Here is a 24,820-nt window from a genome sequence, read left to right as displayed (position 1 = left end):
AATGAATTGAATATGGGCAAATAAAGTCTGTGCACATTTCAAACATGTCAAATGTTTTTTCTTCACACACACACACACACACACACACACACACACACACACACACACACACACACACACACATATATACATTCACACTTTTGTGTTAACTGTAAATTTCGCTGTTGTGGAATGAATGAATGATTATCTTATTTTACACCGGAATATTCCTCTGATGTCTTTACATTGGTCGGCAGGCAGTTAAAATTATATGACACAGATATCATGTATGCCCCCTTCTGTAGATTGCAGAGTTGGGCCACCTCTTTCTAAAAACTCCGGTCACGCCCCTGCTTACTACAGAGACATCTTCGGAGTGGTACCTCAAATAACCTCAGCTTTACATAAATTCTTCGCTGGTACCCCTCTGGAGTGAGTCAAATCCAGTCCTTTGGGAGTAGGAGGGAGTGTGATGTGGGGCGGCTCCTCTCCTCCTTCCACCTCCTCCCACCTCCTCCCAGTCCGCCCAGCGGTGGACTCCGTCATTCCGCCTCCTCGTCTCTCACTTGTTGGATGTGTCCGTTTGAATTTCTGTGTTTCCGAGCTTCCTGGTGCTTGTTTGCCTGTTTGGAGTCGGGTTTAGACCCCTCTGGCGCGTGAAGGTGAAAGCGTCTCTACGGGCTGCACGCGCGTAAAAGGCACTTTTCCAGAAGACCCATCCGGCTCGTCGTATTTGTTTGCATACCGTGACTATGCTTCACATATTCGCTGTCTGCTCGTGTGCGTTACCGTCCGTGTGACCTCGAGTCTGCGGGTTTCACAGAGAGGGGGGTTTGCTTTGCTTTGCGGTGTCGTGCGCTCTGGACTCTCTGGCTCATCCTTGGAGAAGTTCCGCAGCAGTCCGTCCCATGCACCTCCTGTACTCCTCTGTCCTGCTCTCTTTCTTCTCCTGGTGCTGCGATAAGGATGCTTGTGGCTTTTCATGGTCAAACTCTTCAGGATAAGTGTGAGCTGAACAAACGGACCATGTAACCAGACAAGGTGTGTGCAAAATCTTAATTCTCTTTTATTTCGGGAAGGAAAAAAATAACAGCCGTTGACTTTAAGTATCAGAGAAGAAAAATGACAATATATAGGTTCAAAAGGTCCACAGTAAATGCCACGTAAAAGTCACTGTGAAATGAGCCTTTAAGGCAAAATGTGACAGTGGGGCAGCTCAGCATGGGCTGGAATCTTGGGTTTTTGCCATTTTGCTGCTGCTGTGATCTCCTCTCCTGATTCAGTCTGGTCTTGGTGGCCTGCTGTGCTGCTGCATGGCTATGGTTAAAAAAAAGGAGCAATAGCTCATTTCAAATTGAAAAGATGATGCACAGATTAAGGCTGTAGCTGTTCAGGCTGCTGGCTGAATTCCCTCTTTGGGAGCCTTTGTTAATGATACTCAGTCATGGAGCGTTTTGGACAGAAAGAGGGCAGGAGGTGAAGGTCCTGAGTGTCTGCAAAGTGATCACACTGCTGAGGTTAGAGGTTCAACTCCAACTGGGGCGCAGATTAAGATTCATTTTAAGTGCGTCATCATATTTTACACTAAACACTTCTGTATGGTGTTACATTATTTAATGGAGAGAGGCTTGTAAACTAAAATAAACATTTTAAAAACAAGGAAGTTTTTTTTCCCATTCAAGATGCACTGTCAAATTAATAGTCATAGCATTAAAAGGTTTTAGATTATAACAGCATTTTGGTCCAGGGAGAGACAAATCCTGGCTTCAGGCATGGAATAATGATAAGGCAACATGTCACCTAGCTGTTCTCCAGCTACACTGAGTGCTAAGGAAATGCGAATACAGACACGTTAGTTTGATAATTACATTAAAGATCATGTGTAAAGCCTTTCTCACAGCTTGACATGACCTGTGCACCTGAAGACTCAAGTCTTTGCGTCTGCTTACCTGTGTCTCTATTATAATACATTTACATGAAGCAAACAATCAGGTGACCCATTTGCACACCTTTCATGTGCAAGGTGGCAAAAGAACAGTGAGCTTTGTGCCGTGTGTATTGATCTCCAACAGCTAGCAGCAGGTGCTGTGCCGCTCTGACCCATTTCTCTCAGAGGAAGCTGCAAAATGCAGCTTGACTAAAGAACTGTTTGAGCAGCTCCCCGTATCCCCCCATCTTACACACACACACACACACACACACACACACACACACACACACACACACACACACACACACACACACACACACACACACACACACACACACACACACACACACTTCTTAATTCCTCCACCTCCAGTGGCTGAAATACAGCAGGAAGTGGACTGATTTCCCAGGGGAGTCTGCAGTCAGGGCTGTCACAGCTAACACAGCAGCGACAGACAAATTGTATTTAATACTCAGGTTGTATAACAGAGAGCTGTGCCAACAGTTCAAAACATTAAAATGGAAATTACAACGAGCTGCTAGTCAGTGCTAAGATATTATGTATCAGCCTCCCTGGCTGGGAAACTAAATATTTGATCAACCTCGGTTAATTTAGGAAGCAGTTAGCTTGAGCAGCCTTATCAGCTTAGACAAATCCTTATGGATCATCATTATCACTGCTGGGGACAATTTTATTACCTTGTTTGGCCTTTCTGTGATTTTTTTCTTCGTCTTTTGTTCAGTTCAGAAACATTTGGATGATTGAACTCTATTTTGTTGGTTGAAATTTTTTCTTAAGTATGTTGGGCAAACCTCACATCTGGGGCTGCATTTTCAGCTGATAAGAGCTGAATGTTTTACCTCTCATTGGAACTTCCTTAATTCTTATGGGGATCTCAGGGAGAGCACATGTGAAATTAAACTGCCCCTGAATTGCTTGAAATGGGCTAAAGAGGGGGTATAATGTTGTGATGTATTTTACAAATAATCAAAAGTTTTTATTCCAATTCTTAACAAAGAGCATCATTTCAAATTGTGAGGTAAATGTTGGTTGACGTTAACCCAGGATGAATCTGCTGTTTGAAAAGTCACGCAGGGATTGCATGAGAGGGGCATGAGATTTGCTCAATCAATGATATCACCGGCTGGTGGGTCTCCTTTAGAGAGTATCTGAGCACCAAACAGTAGAAAACTATTCTGTTCTTTGTGGCTGGTATTTTTTTAGTCCAGACTTAATGTGAGGTCAAAAATTTGAGGCCATATTTTATAATGGAGAAACACCAGGAGGCTCAGAACAGCTTTGTAGCATGGCAACAATGGAGGAGGAGACCTGCAGATGTTTGGTTGTGGAGTGTTGGGGACTTTACAACCCACAACCTTAAACCTGTCAGACAGCCTGCGATAAATATAGGACACTTTGGAGCTAAGTAAATCATGTAAAACTACCGCAGAGATATCACAAAGACACTGTAAGGCCTGATAAGTAGCATTTACTCCCTCTTTGAAAACAGTGGAAATTATGCAGAGGATTGTGGAGAAACCTTATATCTGTGTCGTATCCAAGCTCACAGCTTGCCATTGAGCTATTTACTTTAATTCAGCTACCCGGTTGATGGCAAATGGACAAAAGCAGCCTATCCTACATGGCTACAGGTTTTTTTGTATCTGTTAAAAATTGCAGATTCTTGCGTCATCCTTATCGTCCAGATCTGCGGGTATTTGTAGCATATGTTAAGAGAAACAAGGAGTTATCATTTTAATGGATAAATGGTCCTCTGACATTTCCAAATATTAAAGCTCCTGTGTGGAACTTTTTGTTTAAAGGTCCCATATTATGCAAAAATCACTTTATTAAGTCTGTTAGTGAAATTTGTAGGTCTTTGGCTTTCCTCCCAGCCCACAAAATGTGATATTTAATGACAAAACTCATATTTAGTAGTACTAGTGAATTTAAAATTCTGACCTAAAACGAGCTGTTTGGAATTTCCGGGGTTCGCCGACATCAGGGATTCCCTTTTTGGTCAATCAGGAGCAAGTCTGACCTGATTGGTTCACCTGGGCAGATACCCTCGAACCCCCTCCCCGCCCACTCCTCTCCTCGCATCTGGAGAGAAATCTCTCCAGCAGCTGGGAGAGGAGTGTGGCTGTTGTTGGCTGTAAACAACCACACAGTTCCATGCACAAGTTTCTCATCTCAGAAGAAGACAAGATTAAGTGGCTAGAGTTCATTTATCAAGGAAATGTTCCAGCTACACTCAGTAAAACTGTGCATGCGTGTGCTAGTCACTTCACGGCCGACTGCTTTTCCAACTTTGGACAGTACAACAGAAGGCTAGTGAATAGACTGGTCCTGAATCCAGGTGTGTTACCAACCATCTGCCAACAAACCTTGGATCCTGAAAATGTGAGTATTTGAAATGCTGTGTGCTGTGGAGCAGATGTAAGAGCATTTCCTCAGAGTCCCCCCTGTCTCTGTGTTAGCTCCAGGATGCTAACTTTAGCTGCGGTTAGCCTGTTGTTTTAGCCTGTAGTGCTACGGTAAATGAGCTTCGCTGTTTTCTAAACACTGTTCACGTGGAGCTCATGGCGCTGCTGTCAGTGATGTGGAAGAGCGGGGCGGTATCAGCAGTGGCTCATTTACATATGAAGGCCACGCCCACTAAATCAGACCGTTCTGAACAGAGGGGCTATGAGAGCCTGGAAACAATGCTGCTGTGCTGGATTTATTGGCTTCTTGGACCAAAACATGTTACTACCATTTCATGAAGACTTCAATGATCCATATTAAACTGCAAAAAAGGAGCATAATATGGGACCTTTAAATACATGTTGGCACCACCTCTTGACAAAGAAGCTTTCATCTCTTTGCTGATTTATATGTGGACATGTGCAAATAGTGTTTAGGGGAAACTATAAAATCTTCAAATAAAAACATTTGCAGTTTGTTGCTTTGTGTCACACTTCCACCTTGTGAGATCACTGTGTCATTTTGTAAATATCAAAATATCAACTTCACAGTTGATACAAATGTCCTCCAGGTTTTATGCCTTTTTAAAAAAGCAGTTCTTGAAAAAAACAAAGAAGAGCTGTAGTTAGCTTAAAAACGGCGTGTGAGTCATACTCTTTCCGTCCATTGCTTACTGAATGTAGACTCCTGTACTCAACCTTCCTTTAGTTGTAAAGTCATATCTTCCTCCTCCTGCCACCACTCAGCTTTCTTTATTTTCTGGGACAACATCTATAAAAAAAGGTTTTTAAGCTGTGGAAGTAGTGTGTGTGTGTGTGTTGGCTTTGAGTTGGGGTTGGGGGAAGCAGGGAGGGTCTTAATCTACCCAGAGAAAGTGTTTCAGTGTTCCAGGAGTGGTGTAGTGAATTATTAAAAAGCCCGGACGGTTTCCCTAGCTGCTGGATGTGTATTTCTTACCATACAGTTGCGGGTTGAGTGTAGTGTTGTTACACTTTAAAGGTGAGACGAGCTGTGTCCAAACTGCTCTGCAGCATCAGCAGGACATAAAAAGTTACTCTGGGATCAGTCGCTGCACCCCATCCTGAGGTCTGCCTTAACAAAGCAGCAGTAGAGTTAAAATTAGATTTGAATCACAAGTGAGAGGAGAAGAAACCTTATCAGCGTCTTCTATCTATGGATGTGTTAAATACACAATGAGAAATTAATCTGTTCTAGTTGAAGTTTCATGCAAAATGGTCTCCTCCTTAAACTTCAGAGCACGTAACCTCAGCGTTTGCCTAAGCCTGCAAGATGTGACACCAGAAACAACTCCTAATTCATCTTTAATCTACTGTTTACATCACATCAAACCAATGGCTTGAAATGTATGGCAACTGACATTTATTACGTATTGGATGGTTAAATATTATGTCAATAAAATCCCCTGACAGACTTCTACAAATGTATTTCCTGAAAGATACCTTTGGCCCTACTACCCTTAGATCCTGTTGCTTCCTTCAAGCTGAGTTGGTGCTCATCCTTTTGCTTTGCAAATTGGCTCCACATTCTTTTGGAAAAGTGCACACATAAAGCCAAATATACTAACTAATATACGAAGTCTTCGGGCATGTCCATACGCAATAAACTGGAGAATCCACCTCTTCTCCTGCTCTCTAAAAAATGTAGGATGTTTTTGAAAATCTCAAGTATTTCCTTCTTTTTGATTAATGTACTCAGCAAAAGTAACAAAAAGATGGTCATTCATTCCAACAACCATCTATAAATCTTCATCTGCTGCTTCTGAAGTATCTCCACTTTTCTGTTAAGATTTAGATAAAAGGTTCAGCGTGTTCAGTTTGCAGAGGTTATAGATGATATTTGTGAATATGCTCAACTTTGTATGAAATTATTTAAATTTAGAACACTAAATGTTTTTGTTAGCTTAGACTGAGCCTTTGATAATGACATAAGGAGCGTGTCTCTTGCACAGCTCTATTTCTACAGAAGAACAAAACATAAGTGAAACCAGGAATACGAATTTTAGTGTTTAATAAGTGGCCATTCAAAGTGCATTGATGGATCATATTTTGCATCACAGCAGCTTCTTGTTTTCAAAGGCCACATTTGCTTCACCAACAGAAGGAGTGATCGAGGGAGTGGTTTTTACCAAATCTGACCATTTGATACAGCTAAATATCTTCATTTCTACACACTGTACCTTTAAGATGATGACTGCTCAGTTGTGGAAAGATATCCCTGTCTGAAATGGAAAAAGATCCTTCTAGGTACTATCTTCGGACTTTGAATAATACTGTTTTAAAGTAGCAAAATGTTGGCTGAATTTGGCTGCTTTTCTCTATTTTTATTAACTACTCAACACACAGAATCTGGAAACAAACTAACTGGCAACCTTTAATGTTTAAAGAGCCATTTGGACCCAGGTTCCACAAAAAAGAAAACACCTGGAGCCATAAATCCAGAATACATTTTTTTTAATCTAAAATGAAGATAACAATCTTTGTATATTTTTTGTTGTTGCTGATTTTTTAAAACCTTTTTGCCGCATGTAAAAAAATACTATAGTGTGTTGCTTATGAAATCAATGTGAATTACGAAAATGAACAGCAGTTGTGACAATGTGCAAGATCCGCCGGCAGGCAATTCCTTGATACTTTAAGCAACAAAATAATTAAACGCTTTGTATTTTACAAATTCACATTAATTTTCAAATTCATAATTAACATAAAAAAAATCAACAAAAATAAAATACATTTTAATTGGATACTCACAGGGAGCCACAGCATAAGGATGAAAGAGGCGGAGGTTCCTGGCTCTTGCTGTAGAGTAACTGGAAAAGTATGTCCATTATATTATCAAAGATTTTCCTAGATTTTAAAGCAAACAATAAAAAACAAGCAAAAGAGAGGTATTAAGGTGGAAATTTGTTTTATATAGTCTGAATAATTCAGTTTGAGGCTGGATATTTCACTTATTTCTACAAAGAACAGCTTAAACACTAAACACCAAGAGAAACAGAAACCTTTAATTATGGGCAGGTATTATTTGTTTTCAGTCATTTTAGTTGCTGATATCACAGCTCATGACACACACACACTCTGTGTTGTGTTGTGGTGTGTGAACATGTGTGGTGTGTAAGAGCAGCTCTGAAGCATAGACAGGCTGGGTGAGGAAGAGGCCAGGCAGAGGAAGGCTTGTTGGCAGAGCTGCAGGCCCCTAGAAGAGAAATGCTGTTATCTGCTAACGTAGCTCGACTGCTGCTGGCTGCTGTGTCTGTGGTGACTCATCAAAATCACACACACACACACACACACACACACACACACACACACACACACACACACACACACACACACACACACACACACACACACACACACACACACATACAGGCTCATGCACAGACACATTTAGAGTGACACTATCAGACATAATCAGACTGAAAAACATAAGCTCTCACAAAATACTGACAAAATGCGTGTTGACATTTACATACTCACACAGTTAGATACCCGCCTTAACACACACAGATGATTTCTTAACACTCAAAACAACTCAGACATTGAGACTCTAGCCATGCTTTATTCCTTGTACTACTTTATCTCAGAGAGACATTCAGTTATTTTTTAATAAAAAGTTGAGTCATTCTTTGACAGCTTTGCTGATTTAAATCAATTTGTAGTTGTGTTAGTCTCTCTGCGGCTGCTTTGTGTTCATTTTATGTGACTTTTTGAATGTTTTATTTTCTTTTTGAAGTAGTTTATATCTCTTGTATCATTTATATTTGGTATTAATCATTCATGCTTTTTTGTTGTTTATTGTCTCTTTATAGCGTCATGTTTGTAGTTATTTTTGGTACCTGTGGTTGTCTTTTTTTAGTTGATTTTAATTCATGTTTATGTATTCCCTCTTGTTTGTGTGCCTTGTTATAGTTGTTTAACATCACTTCATAGTTGCCTCAAATAGGGTGATAGCCAAAAACCAGTATCTCAATATTTTTAGACTATATCACGATACACGATATATATTTCGTTATTCTGTGTTGCAGATGTCTTTCAACAGTTCCGCTGCAAGGTAAAGCTCTTGCTTTTTGTAACTAAAGCCTTATCAAGATCAGCCATCACTTTATAAACTGAATTAAGAAATGCAACATAGAGCACAGAAATGTCGTGGTAGGATAATTCAATTATCAAAACATACACGGATCAGAAACTCTTGTATAAGCTCCTGTACAAGCAGCTGCCTTACTGTCAGAAGGATCTGTGGCGAGGAGCTGACTTTACCCAGCACACTATCAGTAAACATCAGGGCAGGTTATTTCGACTTTTTCTCGTCACTTCAACTTTAATCTTGAAATTTTATTGCAATGTTATTCTCAACATTTAAACTCTAATCATGACCTTTCAACTTTATTCTTCTCGTTTCAACTTTAATCTTGACCTACCCACAATTAGCTTCTCTATCAAAAATGGCTCTAATCCTCTTCTGTGCGCAACTGATGAGATGTGTAAGTGACTTTTTTCCCTCTTCTCCTAAAACAAAAGCACTCATGGGCAGAACAATTTTTATGGGTGGGCGTGTGAATACATTTATGTGACTATTTGTACTCGATGGTTGCAATATAGCGATTTTATACATGCCAAGTGCAACAACCCGTGATACGAGTATGTTCAATTTATCCCCCAGCTCTAGCTTCAAGTATCTTTGTAGTTGTTGTACTGTGACTTCAATTTTTGTGTCTTTTTATGGTCCATTTATTAGTCATAGTATTTGTTCGTACCCCTTACAGAATATGTGCAATTGTGTTTTTGATCTTTTTGCATTTTTATACGTTACTTTGTTGGTGTTTTATGTCCCTTTGTGAATCTTTGCACTTACTTCTGCCATTTAATTTACCCATCTGTTTGGGCTTGAACCCATTAGTAATTTTTCTTTGCCTCCAATGACCTCCATGCCCTTAATTTAACCGTTTTTTTTTCCGACTTAAAATCCAATCTCCTGTTTTGAGCCTAAACTAGTCCCACAGAGGAAACACTCTCCTCTCCCCTGTGGTACAGAGAGCTCCTTATTTTTGTTTTAAAATCTGCTCTTTCCTTTGATGTCACTACCCACCAACTCCCCAACTGTGATTTATTCATCGCAGTTTGAAATGTAGTACTGATCCTGTAGCAGCTCTCTTACGCAAGAATTGCTCGGAGCTTAAATTCAAACATTGACACTTTCAAAATTCAGCTTTGCTTATTCTCTCAAAGCGAGCTGTGATACAGTCTGCGGATCACCAAAGCAATGAATGTCAAAGAGGAAGGAGGTCAGAGGTTACAGAACACAGATTATACTGTGAGTTGAGGTAAAAATAGAAGACTTATGTGTAAGAGTAAAGAAATGATACATTTTGTTCAGCTCAGATTTCAACTTCTTTAAGACTTCTATCTTGCATTTCCAAAAAAATATGTGCTTATTTCATCTTCTCTGCTCCTCTCCCACCTGTTTTACCTGAACAACCCCAATATGTGACACATGATTAAATGGCCTAAACCAAAGACTCATGAGTACTTAGCAGAGCAGGCATCAGTGACAATACATACGACACCGATAAAATGGAACACAGAATAAAACAGAAGAGCTGGGGTAGAGGCTAAGACAGTTTAATGGAACACCCATTTTGTTATTTGCCAATTGGCCGAAGGGTAACTGGCTGAGCTGTCAGCTAATTTGAGCTGGCGTTGATATCAGCCAATGTCCTATGGACTGAGGTTTATTCTCCAGCCTGCCTGAACCAACAGTACATTCATTTATCAATAATAAGGACCCAAACTTGGGCTCAAAGGATTGGAACTTGGCTCATACTGGGCTCAGATTCTTTTTTAGTAACTTGAAATGGACTGAGACATCAAACAAAGACTTGAGACTTGACTTGGACACAAGTTTTTGTGACTTGACCCCAACACTGCTGCATGCTCAGGCACTATCACTGTCAAGATGAAATGGATTTATGATATTTAACTAGCATCGCCTTTGTTTGTATCCAGGTTGTGTCTGAATCATATTGTTTAAATTGGTACACTTTTTCAGCCCAGTGCAGTGGGTACAGTTATTGCAATAAGTCAGATGAATACATTAGTGGTCAGCTTGTGCATAAAGACAGAGGAGATGCGAGTCGTTGTTTGTCCTGGACGTGTTTCCCCTTGTGTGTGTCTGCCTGGGTGTTTGCAGCATGGCACAGTGGATTTAGTTACAGTACTACAGTCCTTTAAGCTGAAGGTCATGGCTTTAGTTTTTTTTTTGCTCAGCTGTGTGTTGAAATGGCCTTGAGCAGCACTCTGAAATTTGCACCTACTCAATCAATGTAGGGCTGGCAGCCAAGCATATTGCTTTCAGGCCAGTTTATGTCTAACTTATCCATTTTGACAGTTGTGGGAAAAGCTCTGAGATGTTGAGAGATTGACAAATGTTCAATTGCCTTTACCGGCAGAGGTGACAGACAGTTCAAGGTTTACATGTTTTACATTTCATGCTCATTCATCAAAACAGCAGTTTTAAAACACTGAACAAAATGTCACGGCTGCTCTTTTGGGTATCAGAATTTGACGTTTGGTTTAGATTCTTTCTTACAAACCTTTGTTTTTGAGAAATGTTGAAAAACTGAATTGCTTACCTTAATCCTTATAAACCTGCACCAATCACTGATCAGACTGCTGAAGCTTGGATGGGCTAATTTTGGGAGCTAGTTTGAACAAGTACCCATGTCAAGCTAGCTCTCATGCCGAGTTGTCATGCTGCAGTGTAATGATTTTCCATTGAGAGTTGATTTTGTTCATACATTTTTATTAAACTATGAAGATAAAAAGACTAGATTCACTCAGGCTAGCTCTGCTGCTGATTTGAGTTAAGTAAGACACTCTTCAGCTAGCTTGTATGAACTGGCTAACCAATTCTAAAACTGATCCATTCTCCAAGTAAATCAGACAAATCATAAATAAATCTTGGACATAAGTTGGGATTAGTTCCGTATTTTAACTATCACAGTAAAAAGCTAACAGCAAAGGAAGCTGTAGACTATAACTTGTTCAATCTTCGACATCTTGGTTACTGTGCTGAAATTAATTAGCCCAAAGGCTAATGGCTTGTTAGGAAGAAGTAGTGTATGTCTCAAAGCTTCAAAGCTCACAACTCATTGAGCCTAACATTAAGTTCTTACCCTCTGTTCTTGAGCAAGGCATCTCAGCAGCTATGCTCTACGCCTGCTGGTCCAGCCCATCTGTCCGCACTGCCTCATTTATTAACTGTCACAGATAAAACGTCCGTGTGAATGTATGCTAATGTAATATTGGAGGTGCATTACTCCCTCACAGATAGAAGCTGAACCATTTCATTTCCTTTTTATGAGACTGTCGTGCTGACCAGCAGAAAGGAGGTGCAGTAATTACAGCTCCCCCCGGCCACTCGCTGCCCCGTCCGAGCTGCACTGCTGCCAAGTGTGAAAGAGAAGCTGGCATATCACAGGACAGCAGAGCAGGGGCTGAACAGCTATAATGAAACCTCTGCAAACCTCATAAAGCAGTGAGACGCAGAGCTCTATGCATGTTTAACATCAAGCCCTTTTCCTGCCCAGGATCTTCACCGTGAATCCCTCTGAACTGCACATAAACTAACGGGGAAATCAATTTAAGGCTTCCGGTGTTAGAGTGAATGAGTCAGAGGCTCAGAGCTGTCCTCTTAAAGTCTGAGGCATAAGTTTGTTTGATCAGATTGTTTTCTTTTAATTTGGAAGAATCTTATAGTGAAAATTCACACAGTGGATGCACATTTGCGACGTTTTACACTCGTAACATAGAGTGACATCCCGGAGTCTTGTGTTGCAAATGTGCATCTCTGAAAGGATCTGGTCTAAAGTGGGACTGAGGTGTTTTTGGTGTCCTTGCTAACAGCTAGCTAGCCAACCATGCTTCTAAATATGCAGAGCTCATAATTTTAATATCTTCGAAAAAGAAAACACATCCCTTTACACTATGTGTAGATAAAGATGTGAGCTGTTCCAATTAAAACCATTTTTGACTCAGGCTGTAATCATAATTATTTTGCTGTGATCTGGATATCTGACGTTAGACCTCCATGATTAGGGAGGAAATTGGATTCATGTCTAAATTACAGTTGAATCTTGAGTGATGAACCTCCCTGTTTCCATGTGAGTAAAGGTCTTCACCACATCCTGAGTCACAACGAGCTTTTAGAAAGGCTGAATCAGGAGCTGGCAGGCTGGAGTACAGTGGCCTGCAGAGCCGCATAACAGCATAATGTACACAGTTATAAATCTGCCAGCACCAGAACATGGTCCAGATCGGACAGAGAGAGAGAATGAAAGTGTGTTCCAACTCTCTGTCTTATCTCTCTCCATCTTCACAGGGATGAGGGAGTTTTTACCGCCTGTATTGATCATGTGCTTTTATAGGGCCAAGAGGATTATTGTGAAGAGTAGTGCTTCACATTCATTGCATTCTTTGCCCCAAATGACCTCGAGCAAAATCAAGTAATTGAACTAAAATGTTTGGTGTCATCAATCTCTGCCCAATAGGTCGTAACTGCTGCGACAGCTTTAGAGTGAAGATGAGATAACGGTTGGTTGAGCTCCTTCAGGTGGCTCGGTGTAGGGAGAGGCTTTCAAGGTCATGAGTAAATGTATGCATTTGAGGAGTTAATCTACTTTAATCTGGAGTACTCAAAAACATGTATTTGTGATACTGCGAGAGCCGGTTTGTTAGCACTACATTTAAGCTCACAGATAAAGGGATCTAAAAGTCTTAGCGTATATTTAACTTGGTTGGACAGTTGTTTTAGTTTCAATACAGAGTATTGAAAGAGTGAGAAATTACATGTAGCAAAGTGCTTGGGTGGGGTTTAAAGGTGGGATGCTTTGTTCGGGGACTACAACCTCTGACCAACTTAAAAGTAAAAGTCTCAGGGGAAAAGTAAAAAAGATTCGATTAGAGATTATTGTTACTTTTTATGGCGCATTTGTTGACCATTGACACCAAACTGGTTTTGTTTGCAGTGGTGCTTTTATTTATTTTTTTTACTTTTTTTTTCCTGAGATCCTACAGGAAACTATGGCTGCATTGTTTACACATTAAATTTCAGCTGCTAGCAGCCTGTAGCATATTGATGCTAATTGGTGCTAGGTCCAATGTTCCCTGTAGACTGAGGAGAAGGAGGTGAGAACAACATGCTGGTACTGTGGTGCAAGCTAAGAGGAGATGGCATCGACCTGTCCTTCCATCCATCGTTATAGGGAATGCAAAATCTATTCCCATTAAGATGGACAAACTAGCGGTGCTCACTGATACAAAAACCAGCATGCTGGTATGCTGGTCAGACCAGCATAACCAGCAAAAATCAGTATGGACCAGCATGATTTCAATGCTAGTCTGGTATTCCCTCTGGTAACTAGCACCAGAGAGAATACCAGAGGGCAAAGTAGCATTATGCTATTCACAGACATGGCCAATGGAGCTAACACATTTCTGGACCCTGTGGAGATTGTGGCTGACTGGAAGGTTAGAGTTAAGCTGTTGTCTCTGATGGACATTTTTTTTCTAGTTCACAGTTATTATATTATTCTACATATATATATTCTTGGATTTATTGCACTTTTTTTGCAGCTGCGACTTTCTGAATTTACCTGCTGTAGGAGTATCTTAAGGAGTATCTTATCTTATATATGTAGCTACCCTCTGCTATAGATAGGTAAATATAGTTATTGTTTCAACACACTTGACATGCAGTGGAGCGTAGCCTATTAGTTAAAAACCCAGATCATGCCTCATCGTTCCAGCACCTCGGACAGCGCACATTCTTCTCCAGTTCAGTACAAAAGCATTGTTTTACAGCCAATTAGATGTTTCCAGTAAAATTTGTCACACAGCATTAATGCTAGAGAATTTTGCACAGTATTTTTTGTATAAACATGTTATTATATAGGCTTTATTTCCCTTAGGTACAAAGCAATGTACAACATACTGTTATCACCTAACAACACTGGCTGAAATAATGTGATCCAATGTTGTCACCCCCAGATTTTAGTGATAGCTCAGCGATGGCACTTTATCGATGATTCTAGCTTCTTATTTCAAAATTTCCTAACCAACCCCTTGTTTTCTTTTCACACCACAACCACTCTTTTTCAAAAACAAATATTAGCACAAACATACAAATGGAAACTCAGATGGCAACACTGTGGAAAAAGCAGAGATGACACAGAAAGAAACAGAGAGACGAAAGCCTCTGAAATGCCTGATAATAGGATTAGACAAATTACATTTCAACTGTGACCATGAATCCGTCTGAATATGTGATTTGTTTTCTCAATGCTAATGCTTGAGAGTGGTTTCCAAAATAAAAGCATGGTGAAATTTCCCTTGCATTATTGTCTGAGAAGATGAGTTGTGCATAAGCTGCTGTCAAGCTCACCATCAGAAATTTTGTGGGACAGGAGAGATGTTTAGAGGACATGACCTTGTATTGTTTTCATTCAATTCATGGACAAAAGTATACATATAGAAAAACAAAAACAAGACAAAAAGGACAGATGGCTATAAAATGGATTTGCTAATAAAGAGCAAAATAAAGAGATTTGTTTTTCTCATTTGATCTGCAGTTGTGTGGGTCTATGTGAAAACCATGCACATTTAATTAATTTGAATCAATGACTAACAAGCCTCTCCTTACTAGACGTCAGTACTGGTATATTCTGTAAGACAGAACATGTGGAAGTTAAACCTATGATACTTATTTCACATGTACAGATACAGTTTGCTGCATGCTTAAAGGAAAAACGACCAACAATGCTTGACTGATCGTCCAAGCAGTTTCAGACCCAAAGTATCAATCTAGTAAAAATCCTCACCGACAGTCAAAGTCCTTGAGACGCTCCTGAAGACTGATGGCTGGGACTCCGGAGGGAACACTCTATCAGAGGGGAGGCAGCTTGCCAGATATTCTCATTACTCTGATTTTCCTAAAACAGCATAAGGGAGGCCCGAAATTTGTGCAACATGTAGGACTTTTTTTTTAAATTCTACAAACAAAATAACCTGCAGGAAAGAAACAAAGGAAGGCAATAAGGGAAGTGGGCAAAGCAGAATGCCAACAAGCTGATGCAACAGGCTGACAAACACACCAAAAGTATGAAAGACAAATGATTGCAGTGTTAAACCTTAAAGTGAGTAAACAGTGAAGTGGGGTGTCTTATGATAAGGCCTATTCTGACATCATGGAGTGTAAGTGACCTCGGTGCATAGTTTAATGTACTGTACATCATAACAGATCATAAAGACAGGTATAGTAAACGTGATGAATGAATTACTGTGGTAATTTGTATAATGAAAATATAATTTATAGCCATGTAGCAACATAATATTACACCAGAGGCAGTCCTACTGTTCTGTATTTCAGTGTGGCTGTGGCTCAGAATATCAAAGATGATCACATTGGTGCTGATATGATACAACAGTGCAACCTTGAGTGTGATATTACTTTTATATAATTGTTTTGATACAAAACGTTTTTAAAACATGATCACATGGGGTGCTGGTATAGCCTGGTTTTGCACCTCATGAAGTTAGCACTCAAGTGCTTCATAGGGTAGACCCTACCTGCATTTCACTCCCAACTTTTTCCCTGTCCCATCCACAGCCCTGTCCTCTCCAAATAAAGGCACAAAAAGCCAGAAAAAACAACCTTTGACATATTCTTAGTGATGTCTCCCATAAAGGCAAATAACGGCAGTCACCATGTCAGAAATTCTGACTTAATCTTGGTGCGGGTCCATAACCTCCTTGCAAACAGCCAAATCACTCCCAGCCATATCCTGATTATCTAAATCTATGAAATACAGATGAAATTTCTTTAAAACTAATCATTTATCTAAAAAAAGATTCACTCACCATGGGGAATGTACAAGTCAAGAGCTTAACTATTCAAACGTGTTAAGGTTTCCATCTTGGTATAGGATACACCATGCCTACTGTTTTTACAACACCAGCACAATTTATAGCCTCAGGATACAGATATGCCCTCAGAGATGACTGACAGGTTTCAGCAGGATAACTAATGGAATAAAGAAAAGTAAATTCTAGCCTCAAGCTGAAGTGCGGCAAAACAAAGCCTAAAAGAAAAAAACTTCTCAAAACATAAATTTGCTGATCCCAGAATGCACTGCAACTACAATCCACAACAAGGTGACACTCAGGAAAGACTTTGTGCTGATTTCATCACCTCTGAGTGGAACAATTCACTGCCTGTCATTTATGCCATTGCTGTCAATGGAAATATGGCGACTGAGGTGTTGCATTTTGCATGCATTTCTGACACGTGTGATGTGAATCTTGTGACAGCTGCTGGAAAATGTCAGCAAACTTGTAAGAAGCTTGTCTTCAATCTTTAAATATTTGAGAACCTGAGCTGCTTTCTCTTATACTGCATTATGCATATGGAGTGCTATAAGCTGCTACAGACGACATGGGTTCTGCTGCCTTAAATGTACCGGAACTAATCAGAATTCATGAGACCTTCTGTGCATTGAAGTCTCATTTTGCTGGGCGGTTAGTTTCTGTGGAATTATTTGGTAAATACATTGGTTATTGTGAACTCACTGCAGCTGAAAAACTCAGCTATCTATGTAATAGATGTTTTATTAGCTTGTCCTGATTTATTGGGGTAATGATGAGTACATGTATGCTTTGATGAACCCTGAATGTGTGAAGTGTGTGTGTGCATCAGTCTTATCAGTATACAGGGCTCCTCAGGCTGGATCAGGGATTGAGGGCCTCTCTAATCTGGACCCAGTGGTGACTGATCCAGCTCTCTTTCTGTCTGCGCTCAGAATGTGTGTGTTTTTATGCACAGTACGAGTGTGTGAGTTCATGCAGATATCTCATTTGTCTCTGTAGGCTGTCAAATGAGGGTAAACTCATATTAATCTTACCAAAGTTTTCAGAGCTGGTCTTGCAGAGCAGCATGTAAACAGAGACAAAAACAAATGTATTTGTTATTTTGTGTCTGACTAAAGCACGACGTATTGACAGCGGTGACTCCATTTTCATTTCCTCCACGAAGTACAAGTCACCGCGCTGGCATTAATTATGAAAAATAGTTACTGAGTCTGAGACTGCACACACTGAAAGGAGTTGTGATGAATGATGTTCAAAGGAATCTGGCGGCCTCCATCCCGTTTGGTTCTGCGAATAATTGAGGCCTAGTGTACTTTCTGACAGAAACATGCTTTATGAGCTCAGGGCTGGTGTAGCAGTTCAGACTGCACCCTGTGAAAGCAGCACCAACTCCTTTTCAGCTCAGTGTGCTTTCAGTGGGGAGACCTAATCAGACTCTCTACATTTATCATCAGGGAGAGGCGTTCGACACATCAGGAGTTAGTGTGTAATAGTGATAACAACCTGTCTTCGATCTGCAGTTTGTCTCTAGTCCAGTGATTTTGTTTCGACAGCAATATGTGACACACTTACCATTATATGCTTCAAAGCACAAACAGTCTCCGTAACACTGATTCGTATTTTGATTGTCATAGTAAAGTAAACATTCAGTCCATCCAGCAGTAAATGGAATGAAGGCAAACAGCTTGTTTATTCTGATAGAAACAGCAGGTCCCTCAAAGCTACCTTTGGAGTAAGCTCGAAAAATGGAAAACAAGTGAATCACACCACAGTCTCATGGTGATATTAAGATCCCATTCAGCTCAGCTGAAATGATACAACCGCACATTTTTAATGTCAGAGATGTGTTAAAATGAAATGATGTGGTTGTCTCAAACAAACATGTGTAAAACAATACTCTTTTCAGGAAAAAAAGACTATATTTAATGTATTTTAACAGAGTTTATGAACTGTCCAACAGATGGCGCTTTTTCTATCTCAGCAGTTAAAAAGATACCAAGATTTCCACTTTGTCCAATCAGAGGCACAGCTCAATTCACATGACTGAAGGGTGCCCTGTAGCTGTTAGTGTTGAAACTTGAAGCCCGCCTCATTTCCAACATGGCCACACCAGCTGTTTTGCTTTAAAACTCTGTTTTAGAAACAAACAGGTGATGTTAGGGAGACTTCATCCATTTATTATACAGTCTATGGTCTATCTTGGCACATTTATTAGAAGAAATGGAAACAGTCTACACATTTGGGTTTGACTGCCTGTTTATCAAATGCTTCTCAGAGTGAAGTACGTACAGTTATAAACTGACTAGGGAAAAGTCACTGGAGGGGTGTCAGATAGGTCTGAAGACAGCTAGTACAACATTGAATTAAACCGCGAAAAGAGAATAAAAAAGTGTACGTGAAGTCAGGCTACAGCAGACCTCTGTAGCCTTTACTCATCTCTGCTTGAGGCTAATACCTCGAGGCTTCATCAGCCAGTGCCAGCACAAAGGCTAATTTACATTATGGTTAATGCAGGTATCAGGGTTTGACAAGGAAGAAGAATGGGTGGAATAACAATTATGTACTGTCCAGTTTTGGGTCCAAGACTTTGAGTCATATCTTTACAGGTTTGAGTATTCTTTTAGTGCATATACTCTATAAAATTCCTATTTTCCTCTTTCCATGGGGACAAACAGTGGGTTTTTTTTTACACTTGGCCTCTAAAACACAAAAAATCCAACAGCGAAGCACTCTAAATTTGTCTTCTCTCTCCACCATCTTGAAACAAAAATGCATCAGCTTCACATACTCTAAAGCAGAGTGAAGTGCTTCGTTAGAATAACTTTCCTTTTTGCTGCTGCTGTGAATTTGTAGGAAGACCTGCGAACAGTAATAAGAACAGATCTCTTTTGTCTGTTTTGTAATTGAATGCAGATTTCATTTACACTTTGCGTCATGATGGACTGCCAGACATCCTCTTTCTCATCTCATCAGGGTAAACACTGCTCGAGTGGAAATCAAATACACACTCAGAACACACAACTGTCCATGCAGACATCAAAGAGCAGGAATCACAAGTGACAGGCCAAGAAATGAGCTGACGGTGAATATCTGTGTGTGAGCGAGCCTGTCTAATTTCCTATTATGATTTTTTTTTGTCTGCTTCTTCCCAAAAACCCTTAATCATGACTTTGACACAATTTTATCAATAGTTATAGATTTCTCCTCTTTTTGACAAGCCAGAATCTGCAGGTAAAAAAGACTTCAACCAAACAAGCCCCCCGCTGTATATCACCTGTACTGCTGCTCTGTCATATTGCTCTCTCTCCCCTTCTCTCTCTCTTTGTTTGTGTGTGTGTGTGTGTGTGTGTGTGTGTGTGTGTGTGTGTGTGTGTGTGTGTGTGTGTTGATCCTCTGGTTCTTAATTTCTTTCCTCTGACAGCAGTGACCCAGTAAATGACCTGACCTTTAACAGTTTTTCTCTCAGCGGTTATGTTGTAGCCAAACTGATAATTAGTTTTTTGAAGAAACTGACAGATGTGTACAAGTAATTATGAGCTCCCTGGCTAAAGAATGAAAAAAATCCTTCAATCCTGACATGGATCACTGCATGTAATACTGTGTCCCTTACAGCAGATGAATCTTATTGTTTAAGCCTTACATCTTAATATTGCCCATAAAGCCTTTTTTAGATAAAAATAATTTAATTTACTTGTAATAATATGGAGGAGGCAGTTTTTTGCTTTATTTTTGTTCTTTTTTCTAAAAACTTTACATTTTATCCATGTATTATTTATGTTAATTAAAAAGATGCTTAACTTGATTATAAATAAAACGCACAACATCCACAGTCACATAGCAAACAGTCACTTAAGTCACAGCTTTTATTGCACAGAAAAAAACAGAGTATTGCAAATAAAAATTACATGTGAATTAAAAAAGACGTGTTAGTTCGTGGGTATGTGTTGTGTCTTTTTCATTTTAACATTATTCTGTTATTCTAAGGCTCTAACCTTGCAAAGAAAGACTTTCTGCTCTCATACTACCACCTTGTGGAGAAAATTATATTGACGTGTCTGCACTGATCTTTCTCCATTTTACATCCTCCCTTCTTTTCTTCTCTCCTCAGAGATGCTCATACTGTGTGGCTATTCAGTGGTGTGACCCCTGACCTCTGATTTGACCCGATTTGACCTTACAATCTTTAAACACTCTTCTGATGTAAGTATATCATCTATCTATCTATCTATCTATCTATCTATCTATCTATCTATCTATCTATCTATCTATCTATCTATCTATCTATCTATCTATCTATCTATCTATCTATCTATCTATCTATCTATGATTTCTAACTACCTATTATTATTTCTGTGTTTCCAGGTGTTAAACTTTACTGAACGTGAGTATAACAGTCATCACTATAACTTCTCACATCAGTTAAACTGAAGTTCCTTGAACACATTTGCAACTTTTTCTTTCAACTTATTAAGTTTTTAGTTTCATACAACCTAAGCTTATGAATACACGTACTTAAAAATTTGACCTTATCTTCAGTCTTATGTTGCTCTTGGCAGATAGAGGCATACATTTCATATATACCTATACAGTCCTTACCACAGTGGTCTCTGGTTTGACTCCCTCACGACCCTTAGCTACATGTCAACTGCAACTCTCCAGTCCTCCCATCTCTTGTTCGGTGAATTCGCTGAAAAAAAAAAAGACAAAAATGCTTCCAGTAGTTAAACTTTAGAGGGAAAAACTTTAAACATGTTATTACATTGATAATTTATCATTCTGCTTGTAAAAGAGTCATCAATCTGTTGGTCATAATATTTTTCTTGCATGCTCTCCACTCACATGTCTACTTGCACATTAGAGAAATGACCTTTTTTTCTGGTCTATTAAAGAAGTTACACAGAAAAAAATGACCTAGCATGCTGTGTCTATTGACTGTGATCCTGACCTTTGAGTGATTTAATTAAAAAGTGTTGTGAGGGTTTTTTGTGGTTGAGTTTGTAGGGATGATGTCACTTCCTGTCTCTGTGTCAGAGTTTGATGGAGAGCTGGTCGGATGACAGCTGGAACTGTTGTCATAACCGGAGGAATACTGGCCACAGTGATACTGCTGTGTATCATCGCTGTGCTCTGTTACTGTAGACTCCAGGTAGGCCCCTGTGTAAGTGCGTGCCTGTGTGTGTGTTTGTGTGTGTGTGTGTGTGTGTGTGTGCGTGCATATTTTACTGCCTTTAAATGCAAGCAGTCAATATTGTTTATTTCATTTTCACTGATGCTTTTAGGTTCACGTTCTTTTCAGAAAAATATTCTTATTCTAGTACCTTGTTTTTGTTTGAAAAGAAAAACACTGTTATAATATCTAATAACAGGCTTATTCTTTTAAGAATTTATATTACTGTGTCAAAACATCTCATGGTGTTTTTAGTTGAGGTTTGAGAAGTTTGTTGGTTTTGCAGTTTGTTCCTTGCACATGACAGAAGGAGCCATTCTCACCCTGTATATGTAAAAAAAAAAAAAATCACACGTATAAGCAAATAAGCAACTCTGCTAAAAAATAAGAACAACAGCTTGTGGTATAATCATTAGCTGAACCAAAACAGGCCTTATTTCTTCTTGTGGAACAGTTTTACATTCTGGTATGTTGGAATTTCTTTTTTAAAAAGTTAGTCACATAGAAGATTTTTATTGTAATAATAATTTTATTTCATTGTTAAAACCTGCTAAGAGACTGATTTGCACTGATTGATGTAGGACATTTGATTGATGTAGATTTTGTGCGACAGTCCATTTAATTGCTATATATATTGGGAGCAAATACTTAGTTTCCAATCTTGCACTCAACTCACGGGTGTTGCAGAGTTTCAGACATACAGCACATGTAACTGTCTTTTCTGTCTCCATAGTACTACTGCTGTAAGAAGAATGGGTCTGACAGCGCCTCCATTTCTCAGCAGCACTTTGCCTGCAACGCCTGCAGTGTCTCCGGCCTGGACGGGCCGAACATCACCCCCCTGTCCATGTCTCCACCAGAGCTTCCCCTGTCTTCCTCCGACCTCACCAAACCCACAGGGGGGCGGCGCCGTTACTGCCCCAGCTGTTCCCCCTATGACTCACCTTTCTACATCCGCACCACAGATGACATGCGCAATGGTGGCGAGCGCATCACCTACATGCCCACACACTATGATAACCAGGCGCTGTCAATGCCGCTGCCCGCTGTCCGAGGCACCCTGCTGAGGGACGCCCACCGGGGACGACCTCCTGATTTCTACACCAACACCCGAGCCATCAGCACCGAGGTGTAATCCTTTAGCACCACCCTTATACACAGACTCACTCTTCCTTCACTTACACATACGCAAAAATGATTTAAACCTCCCGCAGAAGCTGTTAAGGATGTGCTGGATGAGCGTTGTGGAGGTCACATGATCACATTTATTGAGTTTTTAGTGGATTTAAATGAACAATCCTTGAGGAACTGCTGGAGATTGAGGAGTGAGAGAGCAACCTGAGTCTTCACTTTGTAACGTTCAGATTTAAGTTTTGTTTGCTAAGATAGTTGTTGTGTCACTAAGGGGAAGATCGAACCATAGAAAATGTCTTTTTTTAAAAGCCCATCATAAAGGGTATGGTAGTAAAATTGTTAGCAATCTATTGACTGTTAATGTCTTTACTGAATGAGGGCTATCTTAGATCATTAATGATCCTCACATGCTTTACATCTTTCCAATGAAAGATGATAAAGGAGTGCGTACTAGAATAAAGCAATTCAGTCATGAGGGGAACAATGGAGCTTCAAATATGTTAAAAAACAAACAAAAAAAAACAAAAACAAAGAAAGAAGGACTAGTATATACAGCCTTTACATTTCCCAGATCTCTATGTGCATGTTTAAGTTACAGGGACAGTAGAGGTAGATGGACGCCTGGAGCTTTTCTATGCAAACTACTGCAGCTCTTCATCTCAAGCCATCGCCTTCCTGCTGTTTTTCTCTCATCATGTAACTTTAACAGATTAAGTCAGAACTTGGAAACTGCATAATCTGTTTAGGGGTGCTACCTAGGAAAAATCCAGGGCACTTGCAGCCCTTAAACACAACATACACATCAGATAAATCGAACTAAGAACATTTTCCCTTGACATTGATGCAAAAAGTTTGATATGTAAATAGTGACTGGACAGCTATGATCCTCCAGTGCTCTGGAGGAGGAGGGATGCACCCTGGGATGTGAACATGATGTACTTTGAATGTGGGAGTGTGATTTATGCGTTTGTGCAATTTTGTCCACACACTCCTCCTATACTCCTGTGCTACTCACATGTTGAATTCTTTCTTTTGGATCTTTTTCCAGTGAGTTAACACCACAGTTATATGGTATAAACTGTTTCACAGAGCTCTGACTTTTCTACATGACACTTGTGCAGCATTGCTTGCCATTAATGATAAAACTCAGTGATCTTAGTCGTTACATTTGTGTGCAGCAGGGTTCACTTTGTCATAAAGTGATGATGTTGGATTATGCTCCTTCATTTGTGTAGGCATTAATTAAATACACACTTCCTGGTCTCTTACAGGACATCAAACATCATTGATCAGCAGCTACACCTCTGATTTCTCAGTTGCTTTTCAAAGAGGTTCAACTGCATTACCATCTCACTGTAAATTTCCAGACCATATATTGCAATCATTTTGGGGTTTTCTCTGCATCAATTTAAAAAGGACAAAAACTAAACAGGGAACTGGTTGACGTAATCTGGGCAGTAAAACAAGTAGATCTCCGTGTTGCTTTCCACTTCCACAGATTACGATTCATTGTTTTTCATCATACTCTCATTTAGGTATTGTATCATCTATATATTTTACTACTTAACTTACTATTTATCTTTGAAAACAGAAACAGGCTTTTTAGAGACGTGTTATCAACAAATATTGTACCTGGTAAATACAGAAACAGTAATATTTGACAGTGTTAACTTTTGACAATTAAAGATTTGTAACTGCTTGAAATGTCTCTTTGTGTGATGACTGACACCCCCCAACACACACACACACACACACACACACACACACACACACACACACACACGCACACACGCACACACACACACACACACACACACACACACACACACACACACACACTGTCATATAAACTTTTTAAAATGGCTGCTCTCATAAAACTTTCCTCATACTGCTATTTCAGGAAAATCATCGCTGATTTTTAATAAGTTGCGTTACGAATGAAATAAAAATGTTTTACAATTTTTACCAAAATTTTACTGAAATGGTTGTCAAAACCACACTGTTTATCAAATGCGATACATTGTATGTATAACCAACAAAATGATAAACATCTCAGTTTAAAAAAATAGAATGGGTCAGTTTTTAAAGTGTTAATGTCCATATTAAAAAGAGTAGCACAAGTTGTACAAGGGGCTTTTCTGCAAGTTGCATCTTTTAGAGAAGAGTGTTCAGTAAGTGAAGATGATTCAGAACTTTTTATCT

The 24,820-nt window shown here is 39.6% G+C and overlaps 1 protein-coding gene across 1 annotated transcript; it reads left to right on the top strand.

Annotated features, from left to right (window-relative positions):
• Positions 1 to 492: 492 nt before the first annotated feature.
• LOC141788589 (protein FAM163A-like) lies at positions 493 to 24,274 on the top strand. Its single transcript, XM_074667479.1, has 5 exons — positions 493 to 1,020; positions 20,426 to 20,517; positions 20,680 to 20,698; positions 21,349 to 21,463; positions 22,218 to 24,274. The coding sequence occupies exons 4-5, from the start codon at positions 21,371 to 21,373 to the stop codon at positions 22,617 to 22,619; spliced, it is 495 nt and encodes a 164-aa protein (XP_074523580.1). The 5' UTR covers positions 493 to 1,020; positions 20,426 to 20,517; positions 20,680 to 20,698; positions 21,349 to 21,370; the 3' UTR covers positions 22,620 to 24,274.
• Positions 24,275 to 24,820: the final 546 nt, after the last annotated feature.

Source organism: Halichoeres trimaculatus, unplaced genomic scaffold (assembly GCF_033239565.1).
Source record: "Halichoeres trimaculatus isolate MK-OKI-2021-1 unplaced genomic scaffold, fHalTri1.1 fHalTri1_scaffold_4, whole genome shotgun sequence".
NCBI lineage: Eukaryota > Metazoa > Chordata > Actinopteri > Labriformes > Labridae > Halichoeres > Halichoeres trimaculatus.
This window is presented reverse-complemented; position numbering and strand designations above follow the sequence as displayed.

Coding starts and splice junctions, on each gene's coding strand:
- LOC141788589 (XM_074667479.1), top strand. CDS start 21,371: ATGACAGCTGGAACTGTTGTCATAACCGGAGGAATACTGGCCACAGTG. Junction 21,464..22,217: donor TCTGTTACTGTAGACTCCAG/GTAGGCCCCTGT, acceptor CTGTCTCCATAG/TACTACTGCTGTAAGAAGAA.